General features: G+C 63.1%; 1 protein-coding gene across 1 annotated transcript in view; it reads right to left on the bottom strand.

Moving 5' to 3' along the window:
* Positions 1–516: 516 nt before the first annotated feature.
* CAD (carbamoyl-phosphate synthetase 2, aspartate transcarbamylase, and dihydroorotase) overlaps positions 517–19877 on the bottom strand; it is a 33351-nt gene continuing 13990 nt past the window's right edge. Inside the window, exons 15-44 of the mRNA XM_063123667.1 lie at positions 19256–19389; positions 17466–17578; positions 17076–17329; positions 15911–16157; positions 15416–15514; positions 12693–12917; positions 12259–12441; positions 11040–11258; positions 10599–10766; positions 10294–10476; positions 9204–9308; positions 8323–8574; positions 8103–8184; positions 7260–7426; positions 6891–7055; positions 6497–6628; positions 6087–6288; positions 5717–5907; positions 5416–5556; positions 5230–5316; positions 4935–5076; positions 4754–4798; positions 4479–4633; positions 4256–4330; positions 3966–4178; positions 3088–3213; positions 2808–2963; positions 2264–2365; positions 1385–1479; positions 517–739 (exon numbers count right to left, since the gene is read on the bottom strand). Of these exons, the coding sequence (XP_062979737.1) occupies positions 637–739; positions 1385–1479; positions 2264–2365; positions 2808–2963; positions 3088–3213; positions 3966–4178; positions 4256–4330; positions 4479–4633; positions 4754–4798; positions 4935–5076; positions 5230–5316; positions 5416–5556; positions 5717–5907; positions 6087–6288; positions 6497–6628; positions 6891–7055; positions 7260–7426; positions 8103–8184; positions 8323–8574; positions 9204–9308; positions 10294–10476; positions 10599–10766; positions 11040–11258; positions 12259–12441; positions 12693–12917; positions 15416–15514; positions 15911–16157; positions 17076–17329; positions 17466–17578; positions 19256–19389 (4561 nt within the window). The 3' untranslated portion in view covers positions 517–636. The remainder of the gene's footprint in view (positions 740–1384; positions 1480–2263; positions 2366–2807; positions 2964–3087; positions 3214–3965; positions 4179–4255; positions 4331–4478; positions 4634–4753; positions 4799–4934; positions 5077–5229; positions 5317–5415; positions 5557–5716; positions 5908–6086; positions 6289–6496; positions 6629–6890; positions 7056–7259; positions 7427–8102; positions 8185–8322; positions 8575–9203; positions 9309–10293; positions 10477–10598; positions 10767–11039; positions 11259–12258; positions 12442–12692; positions 12918–15415; positions 15515–15910; positions 16158–17075; positions 17330–17465; positions 17579–19255; positions 19390–19877) is intronic.

Here is a 19877-nt window from a genome sequence, read left to right on the forward strand (position 1 = left end):
CACAGCAGGGGTCTTCTTTGCCCCTTTTACCTCTTTGCAGCCGGGCTGATACGCAAATACAATCTTTCTCTCTCTCATCCTCCATGAGCAAGCTAGACCCCGCCCCCCTCCGCCTCCTGCCCAAATACGTTCAATGAAGACAGATTTTATTCAACTAATTTTATTTTTTTCTAGAAAAAACACAACAGGGTCAGCTTGGCTTACAGGTCTGAGTAGAAAAGTTACTGCTCATAGGACAGCCAGGAATGTATCGCAGCCAGGGAAAGCTGCCAGGGCATTCCCGCAACTGCTGCAAGCTGGGGCATCCTCCCCGCAAGGGGAGCTCATGTCAAACAGGGTCTAGAGCAAACCAAAGAGAACTACGTCCTAGAAAGGGAGGGACGGCTCTAGGGCCGCCCGCCCAGGGAACCGGCAACGAGCCCCACGGAGCCAATCCCAGAGGCGAGGCAGGTGGGAGCAGTGCCCTGCGCCGCTCCCACGCCCCTGCCGTTGTACCTGCCACAAACCCTGCCGGCAAGGAGCACGGAGTGGCCGTGGCCGAAACGGGCTCAGCAGGCGGGCGCCGGCCGAGGCCACCGGAGGCCTGAAGCAGGGCCAAAAGCAAACCTCCCGTCACGCCCAAGCTGCGGTCAGCGGTCAGAAGCGTCCGAGCACGGTGGCGAGCAGAGCCATGCGGATGTACATGCCGTTCTCCGCCTGCCGGAAGTAGGCCGCGCGGGGGTCAGAGTCCACCTCCACACTGGAAAGAGAGGCCAGGATGCAGGTCACCCCCAGGAAGCCGGCCGCAAGGCCGAGGCAACGCCGCGCCACGGCAAGAGCGTGTGCGTCGTGCAGGCGGCTTAGCCTGGATGGTGCCTGTGCCCGCAAGCGCCCTCCGGCCCTGGGAGGCAGAGCAGGCTTTGGAAGAGGGCAGGGTCCGGGAGTCTGCAGCCCGAGCCTCTGAATCCCAGAATCTTACACTGGCCAGAAACAACGTTTGGGACGGAAGAGGAGCCGCTCCAGAGAGGAGGCCGGCTGTGAGCCGCCATGGACTGCCTCCGCCCTGCCGTGCCACATCTGTGCCCCAGAGGAACTGAAGCCACAGGAAGGCCACACCTCCACAAAGGCTCCTCTCTCAACTGTCCCCAGTGGCAGCTGTTGCAGCAGGCTGTATGGAGGGGGGACAGGACGGGGCTATTCTGCCAGCCTTGCCGAGGCATTCACCTCCCCCCCCCCGCAACCCCCCTGCTTCTTCCCTTTCCCCACTGCCGTTTCCTTTTTAGATTGCAACCCTGTGAGCGGGGGTCTCTCTCGTTTCACTGATTATCTGCAAGTCAGTCCAGGAGCATTTTGGGGCGAGGAGCATCATAAAAACACTTCAGAGAAACGGCCGGCCCCTTCCCACCTGATCTCGTTGACGCGGGGCATGGGGTGCATCACCACCATCTTCTTCTTGGCCCGGGTCATGATGTGCGGCGTCAGGATGAACTGCCCAAAGCACTGCGGAGGGAGGAGATGGAGCACTGCCGTGAGGCACTGGCGGCTGCGGCCCCCCTCCCAGGGAGCCCTCCCGCCTCCCCGGGGCACTCAGATGGTGCCGGGGCCCAGGACAGACGGCCCGCTTGCGTGCTCCCTGGCACCCGGGGTGCTGACGCACAGCAGCAGCCTCTGCGGGGCCTCCGAGGGCTTCTCTCCCAGGGACTGGGGGCCTCCCGTGGGGCGGGGCAGCCTCCGTCGGTCCCCTGCCGCCTGAGCCTCCATTTGGAGCAGAGCGCAGGCAGCCACGGCTGCAGAAGGGAAGGGGGCAGGGAGTCTTGCCAAGGGCCACGTGCCCATAGACAGCCAGAGCACGGGGTGCGGGGTGCAGCGTGGTTGTCAAAACACCAAGTCCAGGATCTGCTGACGGCTCAGCCATTTTGTGGGGCCTTCAGGCCAGTCAAGAGCTAGTCTGATCTGAAAGGCGAGGGGCTGGGGTGTGGGCCAGAGCCCCCACTGCCAGCCCTGCCAAATGTGAGCAGAGTGATCCATGGGCAGGCTGAGCCCCCACAGGGGCTGTTCTGCGAGGGGGCTTCTAGGCAAGACAGGCGGCCTTTGCAAGGCTATTCACATCCGAGCCCTCCGGGGCGAGTGGGGCTGGAGCACCTTGTGCCGCTGGCTGGGCCCAGGCAGCCACCCCAAACCCCAGAGGGCCCCGGCGCCCACCGGCATTCCAGGCGCCATGGGGGGTGGGGGTGGGCAATGCCTTTGGAGACCGTGCAGCGGCCCCACCGGCTCCGCCACTCACCGCCTCGTACTCCTGGACGGAAGCAAAGCGCTCCTTCTGGATCCGAGTCATGTAGAGCACGTCCGTGTCCGGCAGGGCCTCCTCGATGTTCTCAAACTCCTCCTGGGAAAGAGGGGCGGAAGGGGAGTTGCCAGCAACCAGGGCCAAAGGGGGGAGCCCAGCGACACCCCCCCCCAGACAGACAGACCAGGGCAGGGGCCGCCCCACCTGCTCCGCCCCACTGCCCTACTGGGGATACCTTAGGAGGAACCAAGGGGGAGGTCAGCGCAGCTCGCTTTTGGCTGTTTCGCTGACGGGTTGTTGCTTCTGGGCCTGAGGAGGGGTGCGCGTGTGTTTGGGCTTTAGGCCTTTTACTTTTAAATAGTCGTTTTGATGTTGCTGCTTTAAACCTCTGTGTTCCTCTATGGTTGTTTGAATGGTATACACACACGCGCGCGCGCGCTTTTGGGGGACCTTTGGGGCTAGAAGGAGACCCGGAGATAACCACCGCACACACACACACACCCGGACGTGTGCCTCGGCCCCTGCCTCACGTGCCGCTCACCTGCTTGATCCCCTTGGAGGCCACGAAGTGGAAGATGTCTGACGGCATGCGCAGGTTGGGTGGGGTCACGTAGCGCAAGCTGACGCGGTACAGGGTCAGGAGGCGGGCCAGGGAGTGGACCGTGCGCCCGTGCTTCAAGTCGCCCACCATGGTGATCTGGGGAGGCGGGAGAACGCCAATAGCAGGCCCGGCCTCTGGCAGGCAGGCAGGTACCCCCCCCCCCACTGCCAGCCTCACCCCGCTGCCTCCGCAGCAGCAGCATCAACGCCAGGGGCCTCACCGTCATGCCGTTGACGGTGCCCAGCTCCTCACGGATGGTGAAGATGTCCAGCAGCCCCTGGGTGGGATGTTCTCCGACGCCGTCGCCGGCGTTGATCACGGGCTTGCGGCAGTGCTTGGCGGCCAGCTGGTGGGGGGGGGTCACAAGAGGAGGGACGTTGAGGCCGGCGGGCAGGCAGGCAGGGCTGGCACAACCTCACGGGGGCCGGTGTGTGCGACTCCGCTCCTGCTCTCCCTGGGAAACCGAGGCCCAAGCCCACGGTGGGTTGCTGGCCGTAGCTCACACCCGTTCTTGCCCTGCCCATTTCGGCCGGGGGCATCCACTGCGGGGGAGTGTGTGTGTGTTGAACATGTGCAGCTGCCCACCACAGACTGCGGCAGCCTCTGCTTCACCTGCCCCGCTGTGATTTACGCACGGTGCCTTGGGGTAAAAACTAGTGGCCTCAATGAAGACTGTAACGTTTTAGTCCAGAACACATGCTGACACAAGCAGGGGTCGGGGGAGATGCACCAGAGGCCATTGAGGTGGGGTGGGGAACAGGCAGTCCGAGAAAGCAGAGGAGCAGCTTCTGCACAAGGCAGACTTGGAACAAGGCATCTGGGGAACTAGAGACTTGGTTTTACACGGATCATCAAAGCAGTCTGTCCCAGGTAGCTGAACGGACACAGCCCGGGCCATGAAGCGGAAGCCCCGGGAGGGCAGGCGTGCCGGACACAAGGCCGTGCCGCTTGCAGACCCGCAGACCCCCCTTGCAGTCGGGCCACAGCCCCCTGCCCTCTGCTGGGGGTGTGGTGTGGTGGGGGGTGGGGCTGACTGGGTGGGTGGCCCTCTCTCCCTCCCCCGCCCCCGCCCCCCACAACGCCCGCGCCCAGCGTCACCTCCACGGCCCCCGGCTGGGGGTGCCTGAGCACCAGGACGTCGGCGTAGCAGCTCATGGTCTGGACCGAGTCCGCCAGCGACTCGCCCTTCTGGCAGGAGGAGGTGGCCTCGGAGAAGGGCAGCACGGAGCCCCCCAGGCGGAACATGGCGGCGGCAAAGGAGCTGCTGGTGCGCGTGCTCGCCTCGTAGAACATGGAGGCCATCACCTTCCCCTGCGCAGAAAGGAGCCTCAGCATCACCGGTTCTCCCGGCCGGCCCCAACGGGCCCCCGCATCGGCCCCTCCCTCACCTTGAGGATGTCCAGGCTGCGCTCCTTCTGTACCATCATGCGCAGGTTGTGTGCCACGTTGAACAGGTGAGACATCTGCAGCAAAGAGAGAGGGGCACTCAACGGGGGGAGGGGGGCCGCCATAGCCCCAAACGGCCTCTCTGCAACGCGCTGCAACGCGCTGCAACGCGCTGCAATGCCCAAGACCACCGGAACAGGAAGGAGGGAGGTCGGAGGTCTCTACCTGGCCCTTCGTGAACTGCTTGACCGACAGCACGTGCTGCCCCACAAGCGGGTGAAGAAGCGGCGACGTCTGAGGGTGCGGCAGGCTCTGGGGGGACGTCTGCCTGGGCAGGGGCCCTGCGAGGTACAGCGGGCCGTCCTGGACCACGGACAGGTCTGCATGGCAAAAGGAGGTCAGGGAGGGGAGGGGAGAGGAGGGGATGAGGGGGGTCATCCGCCGCTCCCCTCCCCCACCCGCACCCCTGCCAGCATGAATCTGGGGGAAGAAGGACTCACCCGGCTCAGCTACTTTCCTGACAACTTTTTCCCTGAGATCAGCAGCTGGGCAAAGGAAGCGGAGAAGGGTTACAGGAAGGCAGGGGCGCCTCAGAGTAAAACGAACGCGCCTCGCCACAGCCCCCAACCCCGCCCGCTCGCCCGCCCTCCTCCCTCGCCCCTGTCCCATCTCAGGCATCACCTGGCAGCCCAGGGTCAGAGGCACGGTGGATCCGGGGTGCCAAGTAGAACCGGGCATCTCCCACTGGGCCTGCTCGCCGGGGGCTGGACGCTCGGCCACGCAGGGCCTCCGTTGGCACAGTGGGGTGGGGGCGCTCCGGAGTCTGCAAGAAAGGAAGCAGGGTGGTAGGCCCAGACGCAGGGCGGGACCCCCTCCCCCGTGGGGATCAGTGCCTCCCTCATCTCTCGTTCCCCAGCCGGGGGGGGGGAGGCACCGGTGCCCCCCGGGAACCGCCAGGGCACGGTGCCCCACCTACCTTCAGGATCTCCTTGGCTGGGGCTGCGAGTGGCGCCGTGCACAGCCATTTCCGCACATCCTGCCCATAGCCTGGGGGTACAAGAACCTGTAACACAGAAAATGCTCACCGCAGGCAGGCCGTCCCTCCGTCCCCAGAAGCCCACCCTAAGGCAGCGTTGCCCCTTCTCTCCCTTTGGCCGCTTACCTGCCCGTCGATGTAGGCCACCTCCCCACGGAGGACGACCCGCCGCACCGTCCCCTTCACCCGCATCCCTTCGAAGGGCGTCCACCGGGACTTGCTGAAGGGCGTGTGGGTGGGCACCAGCCACTCCTGCTCCAGGTCCACCTGCCGGGAAAGACAGCCGAGAGCATCAGGCCTCCGGCCGGCCCATGGGGACCCCCGACAGAGTGGACAGGTGGAGAGGAGGCCCGCTGTGACGTGGCCGCCGGGTTCTCGCCCCGCCCGTGGGCCCGTCCTCCCCTCCCCTCCCCTCCCCAGCGCTCACCTCAATGTAGGTGTCCTCCTGCACGGGCAGCCCGAAGATCCGCCGGGGGTTCTCGTAGAGGCGCTGGACGATGTCTTCCACGCTGAGGCGCCCCTCGGACACGGCCGTCAGCAGCAGGGGCAGCATGGTCTCCAGGCCAGGGAAGCCGGGAGGGGGGTCTTTGCCCAGCTTCTCTTCCAGGGTGTGTGGAGCTGGGGGTGGGGTGGGTGAGGGGAGACAGACACGTACGTGGGGAGGGGAAGCAGCAGCAGCTCACATATGCCACCTCCCCCCCCTTAGCTATGGGGCTTGGCAGACGCCCCGCCCCAGAAGAAGAGGCCCAGCACCGGCTACCCAAGGCCGCTGCTCTGTGGGCCAAGCCACGCCTTACCGTGGTCCGTGGCAAAGCAGTCAATGGTGTCCAGGTTGTCCCAGAGCGCCTCCATGTCCTCCCGGGTGCCCAGCATGGGCCGCACCTGGCCCCGGCCCTCCCCAATGCGCCTCAGGTCCTCTTGGCACAGGAAGAGGTGGTGGGGGGCCACCTCGCACGTCACCTCAATGCCCTTCTGCTTGGCCGCCTTGATGATCAGGATCTGCGGAGCGGAGAGGAGAGGAGGGGCTGCCTGAGGCCCACGGCCGGTGCAGGCGCCTTCCGGAGCCCCCCTGGCGGCTCCGTCCCTCCGTCCCTCGGAGCCTTCCTGGTCCGGGAGAGGGAGCCGCACTCTGGGCTTCCTCCCGGCCCAACGCTTCCGCCTCCCCGGGCAACACACCGCCCTGAAGCCGGGGCCCCGAGCCACTCACCTCCTCCTTGCGGGCCACGTGGCAGATGTGGACGGGGCGCTGGTACAGCTGGGCCACCATCAGGATGGCAGCCACGGTCTGCTTCTCTGCATGGGCCACAATCGGAAGGTGCTTGGGCCACTTTTCAAAGTGCTTGAAGGGGGGATGGGAGAGCAGAGAATGGGGGTGAACATGTGCGGGGGCCCTGGGGCTGGGCGAGGGAGGCGTGCTGGAGCCCCCCACCCTCCGGGCACCGTGAGGGAAACGCTGCTGGCTGAAGGCCTCCAACCAGCAGCCCCCCACCACTCCCGGGATCAGGACTCCAGAAAAGGAGGGGGTCTAAAGCCTCTCCAGCCGCACAGAGAATTCCCTTCCCTTCCAGAGACCCAGCTGCGTCCGTCCAGCCACTGCCCACCTCCATCCAGAGGGAGACGTTGTCCATCTTGAGGTCAGAGAAGGTGTCGTTTAGGTACATCTTCAGGCCGGCAGCTGCACCGGCTACCAGCCCCAGAGAGCCAGCGTTGTCGGAGGCGGCGCCCACGTAGAGCGCGAAATCACAGCGGGACCCTGCCTCAGCCAACTGCAGGGGGGGGAGATGAGGGGTCAACGGGCATCTGCCCCACAACGCGGGCAGCTACTCTTCCCCCACACCGGTTGCCAGAGCGCCCAAGAGGAGACCCACTGAGGCACAGCCCCCCCCGCTAACTGGCCCCCGCAAGCCCCAGCGTGCCTCACGAGCCGCTGTGCCACGATCCGCCCCCTCTGACAGCCCATCAGCCGTTACCTTCTGCACGAGAGCGAAGGAGCCGGTGTCAATGACAGCCGGGGTCGTGTTGGGCATAGCGCACACCAGGGTGATGCCGCCAGCCAGGGCGGCAGCGGTGCCGGACGCGAAGTCTTCCTTGTGGGTGGCCCCGGGCTCTCGCAAGTGCACGTGGACGTCGATCAGTCCTGGAGGAAGAGGAGGAGGAGGGCGAGGTCAGAGGAGGGTCTGTCCCCACAGCTCCAGCGTCCACAGGGCCCGGCAGGCCTCATCCAGCCCCCCAGGGCCACCGGACACAGCACAGCCAGGCCCATCCCCGTTCCCTTAGAGGTTCAGCCCCGCTGCCTTCCCCAGGGCAGCCGGCCCAGGACTGCAGCCCCCGTCGCTTAGGAGTGAGGACGGCGGCACTCTAAGGAGACGGGGCCCTGGCGGCTGACCCAAGGGCCTCAGCGCTCCTCCGCCTGGTGCGCAACGCAGGGCCACCTCAAAGGCAAAATGGCCCTGGAAGGAGGGATGCCGGGGGGGACGCCGGCTAGGTCGTGCCACAGACATCCAGGTAGCTCAACCCCCTCTGGGCAATCGAAACGGCCCCAAAGGCACAGAGGACACCGGTGGCCCTGGGGAGACTGAGGCCGGGCTGCTGCCGGCCCAAAGCCTGAGCTGCTCAGAGCAGGCGGAGGCAGGGCTCTCAGGGGCGGACAACACTCCCGCTCCGCCCGCAACAGGCTCTGCCCTGGGCCCAAGGACAGAACTCGGCCCAGGCCCCACCGCCCTGCAGGTCCTGGCTCCGACTGCTGGAACGGGGGCCGGGCTCCTGCGCTCCCCCCTCTTGCGCCCTCCAGGGGCTCCAAGCCCTCGGCCTACCTGGCAGGCGGATGAGCTTCTGCGAGGTCATGCAGTCCACGTGCATCTTCAAGGGAGGGGGCCCCCCGATCTGGCCAAGGGCCTGTGGGCAACAGAGGACGTTCTGAACCCCCCGGAAGAGCAGCCGGCGAGGGGGACCCCGCACAGCCCCTTCCCCTCCTTTGCTCCAGCACCCACCCACACCCCGGCCGTCTGCACGGCCCAGGCCCAGCCGCCCCACCTCCACAAAGAGCTTGGTACACTTGATGTCGATGATGAGGGGCACCGAGTAGTCGACCGCCAGGCGCCGGGTGCGGTAGCCCTTGGTGACGAAGGACGAGAGGCGGCGGCCGCCCGAGTTGCGCATGGACAGGTTGATCACCAGGTCGAAGTGGTTCTCCGCCAGGTAGTCCAGGATGCTGCGCTGCTGGTTCTCCTTGCCCGGGAGCTCGCTGCCGTCGGCCTCCTCGAAGTGCCAGTCCACGGCCATCACCTGGAGCAGGAGCAGCCACGGGGCCTCTCAGCCACGGGGCCTCTCAGCCACGGGGCCACCCACCCTGCCTCCTCTGCAAGGATGCGGGTCGTGACCTCAAGCCACCCCCCCACCCCCAACAAGCAACAGCCGTGCAGCCCAGGGGGGCGTCTGAGCCGGGAGATCAGTGCTCTGGGGCATTCCTTGGGGACGCCCCCTCCCTCCCCCCCCATGCCCTGTCCTCTCGCCCCACGGCAGGTGGCGGATGGGTGGCCCTGAAGGACACGGAGGGCGAGCGGGGCTGCGAGGAAGGCCTCTGCCCAGGGCCGGGAGGGAGGGAGGGAGGGAGGGAGGGAGGGACCGCCTCCCCTCCCCTCCCCAGACGCACGTGGAAGGGAAGAAGACAGTCCGGTTGGGAGGGGTCACTTGCTGCTGGCGAGGAGGGGGGCAGCAGGTCCCTCCGGCTGTCAGCTGAGGCAACAGCAGCCCCACAGGCCCCTCGTCCAACCCAGCTGGAGAAAGCAACCCAGCACTGCTTCCACGTCCCCCGGAAACAGTCTCCACGTCTGCCATGAGCTGCAGGCGATTTGGGTTCCCTTCAGGATGGCGCTCTGGGGCAACGCGCAGCCCCGCTGGCCGCCTCTGCCCACCTTGATGCCATGCTCCGTGTAGAAGTCAGCCGTGCCCAGGCTGGCGTAGAGGCTGTAGCCCAGGCTCTCCAGGGTGCGCACGGTGGACAGCAGCTCGCTCTTGTTCTGCAAGGGGGGAGGGGGAGGGGGAGGGGGAGGAGGAGGCGCGGCTCAGCCCTCCCGCCTCAGGGCCGCCCCCCTCAGCTGCCGGAGCCCCCTCCTCTACCCCCCCTCCCCAGCAGTCCTCTGCCCACAGGCGTGGCCTCCTCCCCGTTTCCTGAACCCATCCCCCCCAGAAGGACGTTTCGCTTCCTGGTGCCAGCCCCCAGCCCCCAGCCCCCTGCCCCAAGTGCATCAGAACATGGCGGGAGGTGGGTGGGAGGCACGGCCTCCGTTCACAGGGAGTTGAGAGACTTCCTAGCTGAGGAGGAGGAGGAGGAGGCCAAAGCCGCCCGGCCCGGGCGCAGGAACAACGTCAGCCGGACAACGCGTAACCCTGGCATTCACTGAAAAGCCGCTGCGAAGAACAGAACCGGGCGGATTTGGAAAGCTGACAAGGCTGTGCCAGGAGGCCCTTGTAGCTCAGCGCCAGATCCCGCACCGAAGGCCCTGGGTTCCATCCCAGGCACCCCCAACGAGCAGGGCCCGGGGCAGTCTACCTCCGGCCAAGGCCCCGGAGAGCCACCGCCAGTTGGAACAGGGCAGGTCGGGGCCGGAGCAACGCAGCGCCACTGGCTGCTCCGTTCGTCTGTCACAATCTGGCTTGTCGGGTAGCAGAAATCTGTCGGAAGGATCCGCTGGCTTCTTACAGGAGAGGAGGGATCGACAGCACGTTCCTTCTTGAGCGGTGAATGTGAAACCCGGCTTCAGAGGTGGAGGCACTGGCGTCCCCCCCACCCCCCGCCTCTGCTCCCCTCCTCCGGTGCAGGCGCAGGGCAGCGCAGCTCCGTGGACGGCAGCACCTCCAGGAGGGGCCAGGAGAGACGGCTGCCAGGCAGCATCAACCCTACTGGGCTAGATGGGCCAATGGGGGGACGGGGGCCTGCCTCGGCCTCCGGCAGCCTCCGATGACCTCCCGCCGAGGCACCAGCCCCTCCCCCGCCCCGCTCACCTTGTAGCTCCCGATGGTGAGCAGGATGTTCTTCTTGGGGATCTTGAAGCCGGTGCTCAGCATGGCCTTGAGGTAGGCCTCGCAGCGGTTCTCCCCGAAGCAGGCCACCTCCCCTGTGCTGGTCATCTCCACTCCCAGCACCACGTCGGCCCCTGCCAGCCGCGAGAAGGAGAACTGGGGGACCTGGGGAGGAGAGGAGCGCAGCGCAGGCCGGCAGGGTCAGCTCAGCCCCTGCCCGGGCTTGGGAGGCTCCAGGCCCAGCAGTCTTCAGAGCTGCCCGCCCCAGCCCCACCCTGGCCACTCACCTTGACCCCCACGATGCCGGTGCCTGCCATGAGCCCCACGGGCTCCACCTCCTCTCCCATGATGACTTGTGTGGCCAAGGCCACCAGGTCCACGCCCAGCGTTTTGGAGACAAAGGGGAAGGAGCGGGACACGCGCACGTTGCATTCGATCACCTTCAGCTGGTCGTGCTGCAGAGAGGAGCACGGTGGCCAGGTGGGCATCAGGGGCCCCCACGGCCTGAGCCCTCCCCACCCCCTGCCTGGCTTCTGCTGGCCACTGGCACAGGGGGCTGGCCCCAATCCAAGCAAACCACGGACACGGACAGACGCATCCCCCTTTGCAAGTCAAAAGCTCCTCCCAATCCTGACCCTTGCCAGTGCTGACCGATACATGGGGAGCAGAGGCCGTCACGGACAGCCAATGACATGAATGCCCCCGCTCAGCAGGGCCTTGACCCCCACCTTGGCAATGAGCTGGAGGTTGAAGGGCCCCGTGACCTGTAGCTCCTGCCCAATGGCCAGCACGATGGCCTCGATCCGCTCCAGGGTCTTGGGCGTGATGTCCTGCGGTGGCGTCACTAGCGTGGCGTCTCCCGAGTGGACGCCGGCGTTCTCCACATGCTCAGAGATGGCGATAGCCACCACCTGCCCGTCAGAGGCCACGGCATCCACGTCTATCTCCTGTGTGGAGGAGGCAGGAACAGCAGCCTCAGCATCTGGCAGGAGAGACCCCCCCCACCTTTCCACCCCCAGCAGCCATCCTGCCCAGGGGGTGAATCGAATCCTCCCCCAGCAGCTCTGGGGCTGTCCCTCAAGGCTGTGCCCTCCCCCCCGCAGCAGCGAGAGCGGAGGCTCCCTGCACACCGGGCCCTCAGCAGCCCCGTCTCCCCACCTGCCCCTGCGCACAAAGGCTGCCCCTCGTCCCCTGGCTCTGGGCTCAGAGGGCTAAGGGCAGGGACACCCAGCAGCCTGGCTGGCCGTAGCAGGACTTCCAGCTCTGACCCCTGGTAGCCAGAACTCAGCACAGGACACAACATCATCTGGGAGACCAGGATGCTCTTCAATTGTCACACACACACCAGACCCTGCGCTCCCCAACACTTCAGAAGAGGCACCCAGCATGGCCATGCCTCCCCCCCAGCCCCTGCACTCCCCAACACTTCAGAAGAGGCACCCAGCATGGCCATGCCTCCCCCCCAGCCCCTGCACTCCCCAACACTTCAGAAGAGGCACCCAGCATGGCCATGCCTCCCTGCCTTCCCCCTCCCCGAGCCACATGGGAGGATTGGGAAGCCTGGCCACTCCTAAGTGCTGCCCCACCCCCAGGAGGGACAGTACCACCCCCGCCCTGGTCATGGCTCCACCACACTCAGAACAAGGGGGAGCCCCTGAACCTCCATAAGGTACCAGGCGTAAAGCCTAAGTGGCCCGTCCCTCCGCAGTAGGGACTAACCCTAACCCTAACCCAGGAACGGCCTCTGGAGGCCTTGCATTTCCCTTGGTTCTTCTCAAGGAGCCTCCTGGCTTCTTTTGATTGCCTGGGTGTTCAAAAATCACAGCTCCAGTGCATGTGGTGGAGCCCCTGGGGGTGTACAGAGCAGAGCAGAGCAGCACCCCTCAGAGCTCCGCCCAGGGTGCCCAGCCCCATCGCCAGACCGCTCTGCGTCAGCCCCACACCCACCTTGGCCTCCTGGATGAACTTGGAGATGACGACCGGCTGCTCCTTGGAGACGGCCACGGCGTTGCTCAGGAACCTCTCCAGGTCGCTGTCCGTGTAGGCCACGTTCATGGCGGCCCCGCTGAGCACATACGAAGGCCGCACCACGCAGGGGTAGCCCACCTTACAGCAGAACTGCTTGGCCGACTGTGGGGCAGACACACCGCGGGGCAGCCGGTTAGGGTGGGCGGCCCGGGGCCCTCCGCCCAGCGAGATGCCAGGCCTCAAGGGCACCTCCTCAGCCCCCCTTCCCAACAACAGCAGACGCGGAGGTGGTGGAGAGAGATCTGCGGGCCAATGAGGGGCAGGGCGGCCCTGGAGCTGGGCCCACGAAAGGCGGTCCCGTGCCCCCGCCCCACCCCCACCCCCACCCCGGCCGTGGCAGTCGGCCTTTTCACCTCCATGTCCGAGAGCTCCTTCCAGAGGGGCTGGCTGATGCTGATGGTGTCCAAGAGGCGGGAGAACTTGAAGCGGTTCTCGGCGGAGTCAATGGCCTCCGGGGAGGTGCCCAGGATGCGGCACTGCTGCCGGTGCAAGGCCATGGCAATGTTGTTGGGCAACTGCCCGCCCATGGACAGAATCACCCCTTCGGGACTCTCCAGCTCATAGATGTCCATCACCACCTGTCAGGAGAAGGACCCGGGCAGAAGGGGAGGAGGCCTGGGTTAAAGGCCGGGCTCCTCTGGCTCAGCCCCATGGCAGCAGGAACAGGGGGGCAGAGCACCCCACACCTCCAACGGCATAGAGGAGCTGATCATCACTCAGCTCAGCTTCATTTACACTGCCACAATGGCCAGGAGTTGTTTTAGTGAGCATCATGTAGTTTTATTGTATTACGGCAGCTATTAAATAATTTAAAATAAATAAAAACCAAACAGGGATCTGGATTAACCCGAGCCAGGCGTTTCTTAGGGAGAAGGAGGAGAGGAGGTGGGGGTCTCTGTGGACCCCTGGAAGCACCTGGAGAATGGAGAAGTCAGCCTTAGAAACGCACAGAAGGAAAGGACCAAGAGAGCCATATCTGGGGAGAACGAGCCAAGATCCACCAGATGGGTCCTGAACTGGGACATGCTGGCAGAACCCCCAAGCCGTGGCTGGGATCAGAACGGGGGGGGGGGGAACCCAGCCCACAATTCCTAGAGCAGCTCTCAAACACAGGAAGTGCGGGATGTGCATCCGTGAGGAAGGAAGGGCAAAGTCTGGCTCCCTGGTGCCTGGGCCAGGTGCAGCCTTGGGCTTTAATTCCAAAACACCGTGAGCAACAGAAGCCGCTGCTTTTGGAACGGATGGAATGCAGAACCACCATCCGCCCTCGTGTTAGGCCGAGAGCCTCTAACTTCTGCTTAGGCCTATAACTCAGGGAGGAGTTAAGTTAGTTAAGCTTTTCTTCTTAGACGGAGCGCACGTGACGACTGAACGGTATTTACTGGCTGAAGGCAGAATTAAAAGGTGACTGAGCTGCAAACAAGACGACATTGAAACAACTCAGAAGCCAGTTGCAAGATGTTCTGGCAAAGAAGCCCTCCTAACGCCACCAGCTCCTCTCCTATGGAAGACAAAGACTGTTGCAATCCAGAGGACGTGGGAGACCAGCACGGGCGTAACGTGATCCCTGCGGGAGTGCTAAATGACAGCGCCTAAAACAAGCGAGGAAACAACAAATAGGTGCCATCACGAGAGCCCGTGTGCTGTAGCGGCTAAAGTGTCGGACTGGGAGTCGGGAGATCTGGGTTCTAGTCCCCACTCGGCCATGGAAACCCACTGGGTGACTTTGGGCCAGGCACACACTCTCAGCCCAACCCACCTCACAGGGTTGTTGTTGTGAGGATAAAATAAAGAGGAGGATGAGGATTATGTACACCGCCTTGGGACCCTTGGAGGAAAAAAGGCAGGATATAAAGGCAATAAATACATATTTTTTTTAGCAACAACTGGAAGCGTAACCCAGAAAAAGAAGATTATAACTGACCCACCACCAGCCCCCCTTGAAGGAGGAAGAGGGAGAGGAGTTGCAGTGAGTCCAACACTGGAAGAAATGGTGAGGAGTCAGGTCAAGTGTGGAACTTACACAAGTGTCCTAGATGCTGTTTGTTAGATGTAGAAGTATAGAAAGAGGGCAGTTTTTTTCTGTTCCTTAGAGCTGGCCGGTTTCTGTGGGCTTCCCATGGGGTGAGACGGGCATCAAGCAAGCAAACATCAATCCAGATGTTAACAATCGCTGCCTGCCTTGACACTGATACGGGTGTAATCCTTGTGTCAACCGTTACGCAGCTGCCTAATTTCCTACTTGCTTTACTTTTCTACCTTGCTAGGGACGTGAGAAGAGCTCCTTCCCCCCCGCCCCCCTCCGGTGCTGGAATGTCGGAACTTCACAGGGAGGAGGAGGCTCACTGCTTGCCTCCGATGCTTTGGGCACGAACTGGATGACTGGGGAAAGGTATAAAAGATTGGGCTGAGGCCTAACCAATTTGGCTTCCCCCCATGAGGGAAATCTGCCCATCCAGCCTGGAGAATCTGGAGTCCTAGGAACGATCTCTACTATGATGCGGACTGGGGGGCCCTGGCAAACAGCAGCTGTGAGCAAGCTGCCAGCTTCGTTGGCTGAAGAGATCTGTGAGCTTTCTTTGTATTTTTATTCTGCATTGATATTCTATCAGAAAACTGTTGTTCCTTTCACAAGTGGTCTAGTTCCATTTTGACAATGCAAAGGAACAACTTCGACTGGGGCTCTGAATAGGTCAGGCCCCCAGATTAAGGCTGGGGTGAACAGGACGTTCACCCACAAACAGGGCTCGCTCATGCACACGCTCTTGCACTTCTCTTGCACCCTCAACACACGTGCTGTGGAATTGGCCGTTCCAGGTCGCGTGGGTGTGAGTATGAGAAAGTGACGGACTATACAACACCTTAAGACAAGTAGGAATATGCTCCCCTTGCCATAGAACATATAAGCGTAGCGTTAGCTGCAAGTGCACGGATTGGTATTGCATTATCCCTGTTAAGTCTGCACAGTTCTGTAACGCTCCAATTGGCTAACAGTAGCGCATAGCCCTGACCCCCAGAGATGACATCGCCACACACACACACAGCCCGCCCCATCCCCTGCCAGCATAGGACTCACCTCGAAGGACATTTCATCAAAGTAGAGTCGGTCACACATGTCGTAGTCTGTGCTCACCGTCTCGGGGTTGTAGTTCACCATGATGGTTTTGTAGCCCATCTGCGGTGGGTGGGTGGTAGAACGCATTTCTTAGTATTTCAAAGAAGCCATCAATCTCACCTTTGTCTTGGATGCTGCGGGATGACTGACAGCACACCTCCTCCCGGCCAAGGCATTTCCAACAACAACGCTGCGGCTCCACCCCCGCCCTGCCACCCTCTTGAGCCGTGCGCGTGCAGCATCCGGCAGCGCTCCAGGACCAGGTGGCGCGCTTGCCCCTTCATGCGCATGCAGCATCGGACTCCGCACGACCAGTGGGCAGAGGAGCACCGGCAGACAACACGGTGAACAGCACAGGAGGAAGACGTTGCAGGGGGGCCTGGGAGCCACCCCCACCCCCACCCCACCCCCGGAAGAAGCCCTGACGGGGCCCAGGGACGCCTACCGAGCACTCACCTTGCGCAACTCCTGGATACAGCCGACGGCGCACCAGTCAAACTCCACGCTGCTGCCGATGCGGTAGACGCCGGAGCCAATGACCATGACGTGCGGCTCCCGGAAGGCCAGGTCGTGCTCGGTCCCGTTGTAGGTCAGGTAGAGGTAGTTGGTCTGAGCTGGCCACTCTGCCGCCACCGTGTCGATCTGTTTCACCATGGGCAGAATCTTCAGGTCACGCCGCATTTTCCTGACAGCCAGTTCCGTGCTGGAACAAAGGAAAGATGCTTCACACCCACAGGTCCCCCCAGCGCAGGGCTGATCACACCGGCCGGCAGCCACGGCTCTCCCTCCAGGGCTTCGGGCAGGAGCTTCCCTGCTCCACCCGACATGTATGAAGAGAGCTGTGGCCTCAAGGCTGGGCAATGGAAAAGCCAAGGCAGCTGGGTGGGTGAATGTCCACCCACCCAGCATGGTGGGGTGGAGGATCCCTGGAGACTACAGCTCCCAGCATGCACTGTGCCAAAAAACCCTCAGCCCCAGGGCAGCAACAGAGTGTGGCGCCATCTTAGCACAGGTGAGCCCCCATTTCACTGTGCAGTTTCCCTCCCTGCATCCTCTTGGTGCTCAGCAAGCCGAACCTTTGTGCCATTGCTCAGGACCGACTGGGCCACTGGCGCAAAATGCCCCCGGACTGCCCATCTCCCCCCACACCTGTCATTGCCAAGAAAATAGCGGCAGCACTTAAGGAGGAAACACACTCTAGCACAAGGCTCTATGGTTCTTGCCACAGAAGTCTCATTCCCAGAACTTCCTAGGAAGCCGCACTCAAAGGCTCTTGCCTGCTTCTTAAGATGCTCTAGGAATGGCGCTTCTGTGGCAGGTACCACAGAGCCTGTTCCTAGAGTGCCTTTTTCCTGCCTAAACATCCCAGGCAACAGTAGATGAGCCAAGACTGGGGTGGGGGGCAGGCTGCAGCCTCCTCGCTCCCTCGGGAGACGCCTGTGAACTTGCGTGCCTGGAGGGAGCGGGTGCTTTGCGTGCAGCCCCACCCCACCCCAGCAGGCACCCAACGCTGCCCTGGGGGCCGAGAGGGCCGTGCACCCCTGGACTCGGCCAAATTCCCCGGAGAGGGAGCGGCGTGCACGGCGGTTCTGGGGGGCCCAGGGGCCAGCCGGCCGCCTACCTGAGCACAGCTTGAGCCACCTGCTTGTCCGAGAAGCCCAGCTGCTTGGCCAGCTTGAGCACTGCAGGCGGCATGGCCCCCGGCTCAGCCTGGCGGTAGGACTCCAGGCACAGCGCGTGGTCCGCGATGTTCTTCATCTTATGCAGGAACCAGCGGTCAATCTTGGTGAGCTCGTAAAGGCGCTCAATGGAGTAGCCGGCGCGCAACGCGGCCGCCAGCACGAAGATGCGCTTGTCCGTGGGGGTCTCCAGCTCCTGCAGACGTGGGGGGACACAGAGCACCCCAGAGGTCACACCTCGGAGGCCACAGACTGGGCCGGGGGGGGGGGGGGGCTGGCTGGCTGCTGGGGCTTAAACTTGCTTCTCCTGCTCACCCAGGAAAGCCCCCTACCATGTCGGAGACCGGTTTCACAGTGTGGTCGAAGCCCACACAGTTCTCATCCACCATGCGCAGCGCCTTCTGGAAGGCCTCCTCGAAGCTCCGCCCAATGGCCATCACCTCCCCTGAAGGACAGGAGGGAACAGGGCTCAGCTCAAGTTCGGGGGCGGGGGATGATAGAATCACAGAACAGCAGAGTTGGAAGGGGCCTACAAGGCCATCGAGTCCAACCCCCTGCTCCATGCAGAAGGGTTGGAGGAGGAGAGGGAGGAGCTGGCTTGCACTGATGCATTAATACACAAAATAAAGCCCCCCCCCCTTTCCATAGGCAGAGCAGCCGGCCACGAATCGAGGAAGTGAACTGGACAAGATTCAAGCCGGAGGGGTCGACAGCCCAGAAATGGAGGGAGACCGGAGCCACAGCCCGGCTGCTCAAAAGCATCTGTGCACCACGGGGTGCACCACGGGGCCACAGTGGCCAACGCGACTTGGGAGCAGGATGCCCAGAAGGCCGCCTCTGCCGCCACGACGCTGCCCAACCGAAGAGGCCCTCGGGCGACTGCTGCCTCCCTTTGAGGCGTGGCTGGTGGAGCGCGGGGAAGAGCCCACTCCGTTGCAGCACCCGGGGCCCAGAATGGCCAGCGTAGCACGCGCTCCTCCCCCCTCGCCCTGGGCCTGGTGGAGGCCAAAGCCCTCGCTGCTGCTGGCCAGACCCTGGGGCTCTGGCTGGCGGAGGCCTTCGCTCACTGCCACCATCTTGCCTTGCTTTTTAAAAATTATTTCTAGTACATTTACTTTTGGACACAAGTTACGGCCCAATTGTCGTGGGGCTGCTTTTGTGGAGTTCATTCTAGGCTGCGAGAACAAGGGGGAGGGAGTTTTACTATATTTGCAGATAAACCTTTTCCCTACTGTACTGCTATTAGATTATGCGGGGTTGTCGCTGTTTTCCAGTTACATGAATCAGGAGTTTCTGTACTGCGTGTGGACATCGCTTTGAGGCTGCTTTTGGTGGGGTGGGGGTGGGGTGGGGGGGACGTGTAAGGCCAATAAACCATTGCCCCCACCCCCACCTACACAGAGCTCAGAAGAGTGTCCATCCTTTGCCCCCTCCCATTTACCCTCACAATAGCCCTGTGAGGTAGGCAAGTGTGTGTGTGTGTGTGTGTGTGTGTGTGTGTGTGTGTGTGGGAGGGAGGGAGGGAGGGAGGGAGGGAGGCTGCCCTCCAGCCACCAGTGAGCTTCATGGGCTGAGTGGGTAGATGTATGCGGACAACGTTTATTCATATAGGAAAAGACATCAAGATCATTCTGCTTTATCCACATACATCTACCTCCCTCAACCTCCCAGGGAATATTAACCACCTCCAAACCCTATAACCCCACTTCCCTAAGACTATCCTGAAACAAGCCTCTACTAAACCCTGCTTACTCCTATCCTCACTAACACCCTAACCAAAAGTCCTGGAGCTTTTGAAGGCCAAAAAAAAGACATACGACTGGCCAGGTAGCAACTGTCACTGCCAAATCCTGCCTTTAGGCACCAGAAGAGCAAAGAGAACCACCAGGCGGTTTCTGGGGTTGGGGGTGGGGTGGGGTGGGGTGGGGTGGGGGGGCAGAGAGTGAGGCAGAAGGCAGAAGCAGCTCAACGCCTACAGTCCGTGGGGCTGGAGGAGCCGCTGAACCTCGCCCCCGTGTGGAGCACAGGGGCGCTAGAGAAGGGACCACCTTCTGCTGTCTTAGGGACCCCCACCGCCACCCCCCCTCCACTCCTCCCTCTCCCCCCCCCCTCGGCCACTCACCCACACTCTTCATGGAGCTGCCAATCTTGGTGCTGACGCGCAGGAACTTGCTGAGGTCCCAGCGCGGGATCTTGACCACGCAGTAATCCAGGCTGGGCTCAAAGCAGGCCGTGGTGGAGTTGGTGACGGAATTCCTGGAGCGGCGCAAAGGGCAGGGCAGGGTCGGCCAGGGCAAGAGCCCCACGCTTTTCCTCGCCCGGTGGGCCAAGGAGGGGCTCACGGAAACTGCCCAGAAGGGAGGGAGGTGCAGGGCAACCTCTCCAGCCCAACCCCACAAGCCGGGGAAGGCCTTCCTCCCTCACGGCAGCGGGGAATGGTGCCTGAGCAAGGGATTGGGGCCCGATTGTTTTGCATCCTCAAACCAGCTTTGCTTTCTCGCTAACTGCACCCCTGCCCGGATCACGGTTTGGCTTCCCTTTACGGTGGCTTTCTATGAGGCCAGCTCCTGCAGGGCTTAAAGGATGCACCGGTCCCGGGCACTGACCGCACAGAGGCAGAAAGTGCTCGGGGGTGAAGCGCGCCAGGTGCACGCGGCTCTGTGGGAAGGGGCTGGCGGGGCCCAGAATGGAGCACTGCAAAGCTGCCTCTTCAGGGCAGCCCCCCGGGAGGGAGGCCGCAGAGG

Source organism: Elgaria multicarinata, chromosome 4, assembly GCF_023053635.1.
Source record: "Elgaria multicarinata webbii isolate HBS135686 ecotype San Diego chromosome 4, rElgMul1.1.pri, whole genome shotgun sequence".
NCBI classification, from domain to species: Eukaryota; Metazoa; Chordata; class Lepidosauria; order Squamata; family Anguidae; genus Elgaria; species Elgaria multicarinata.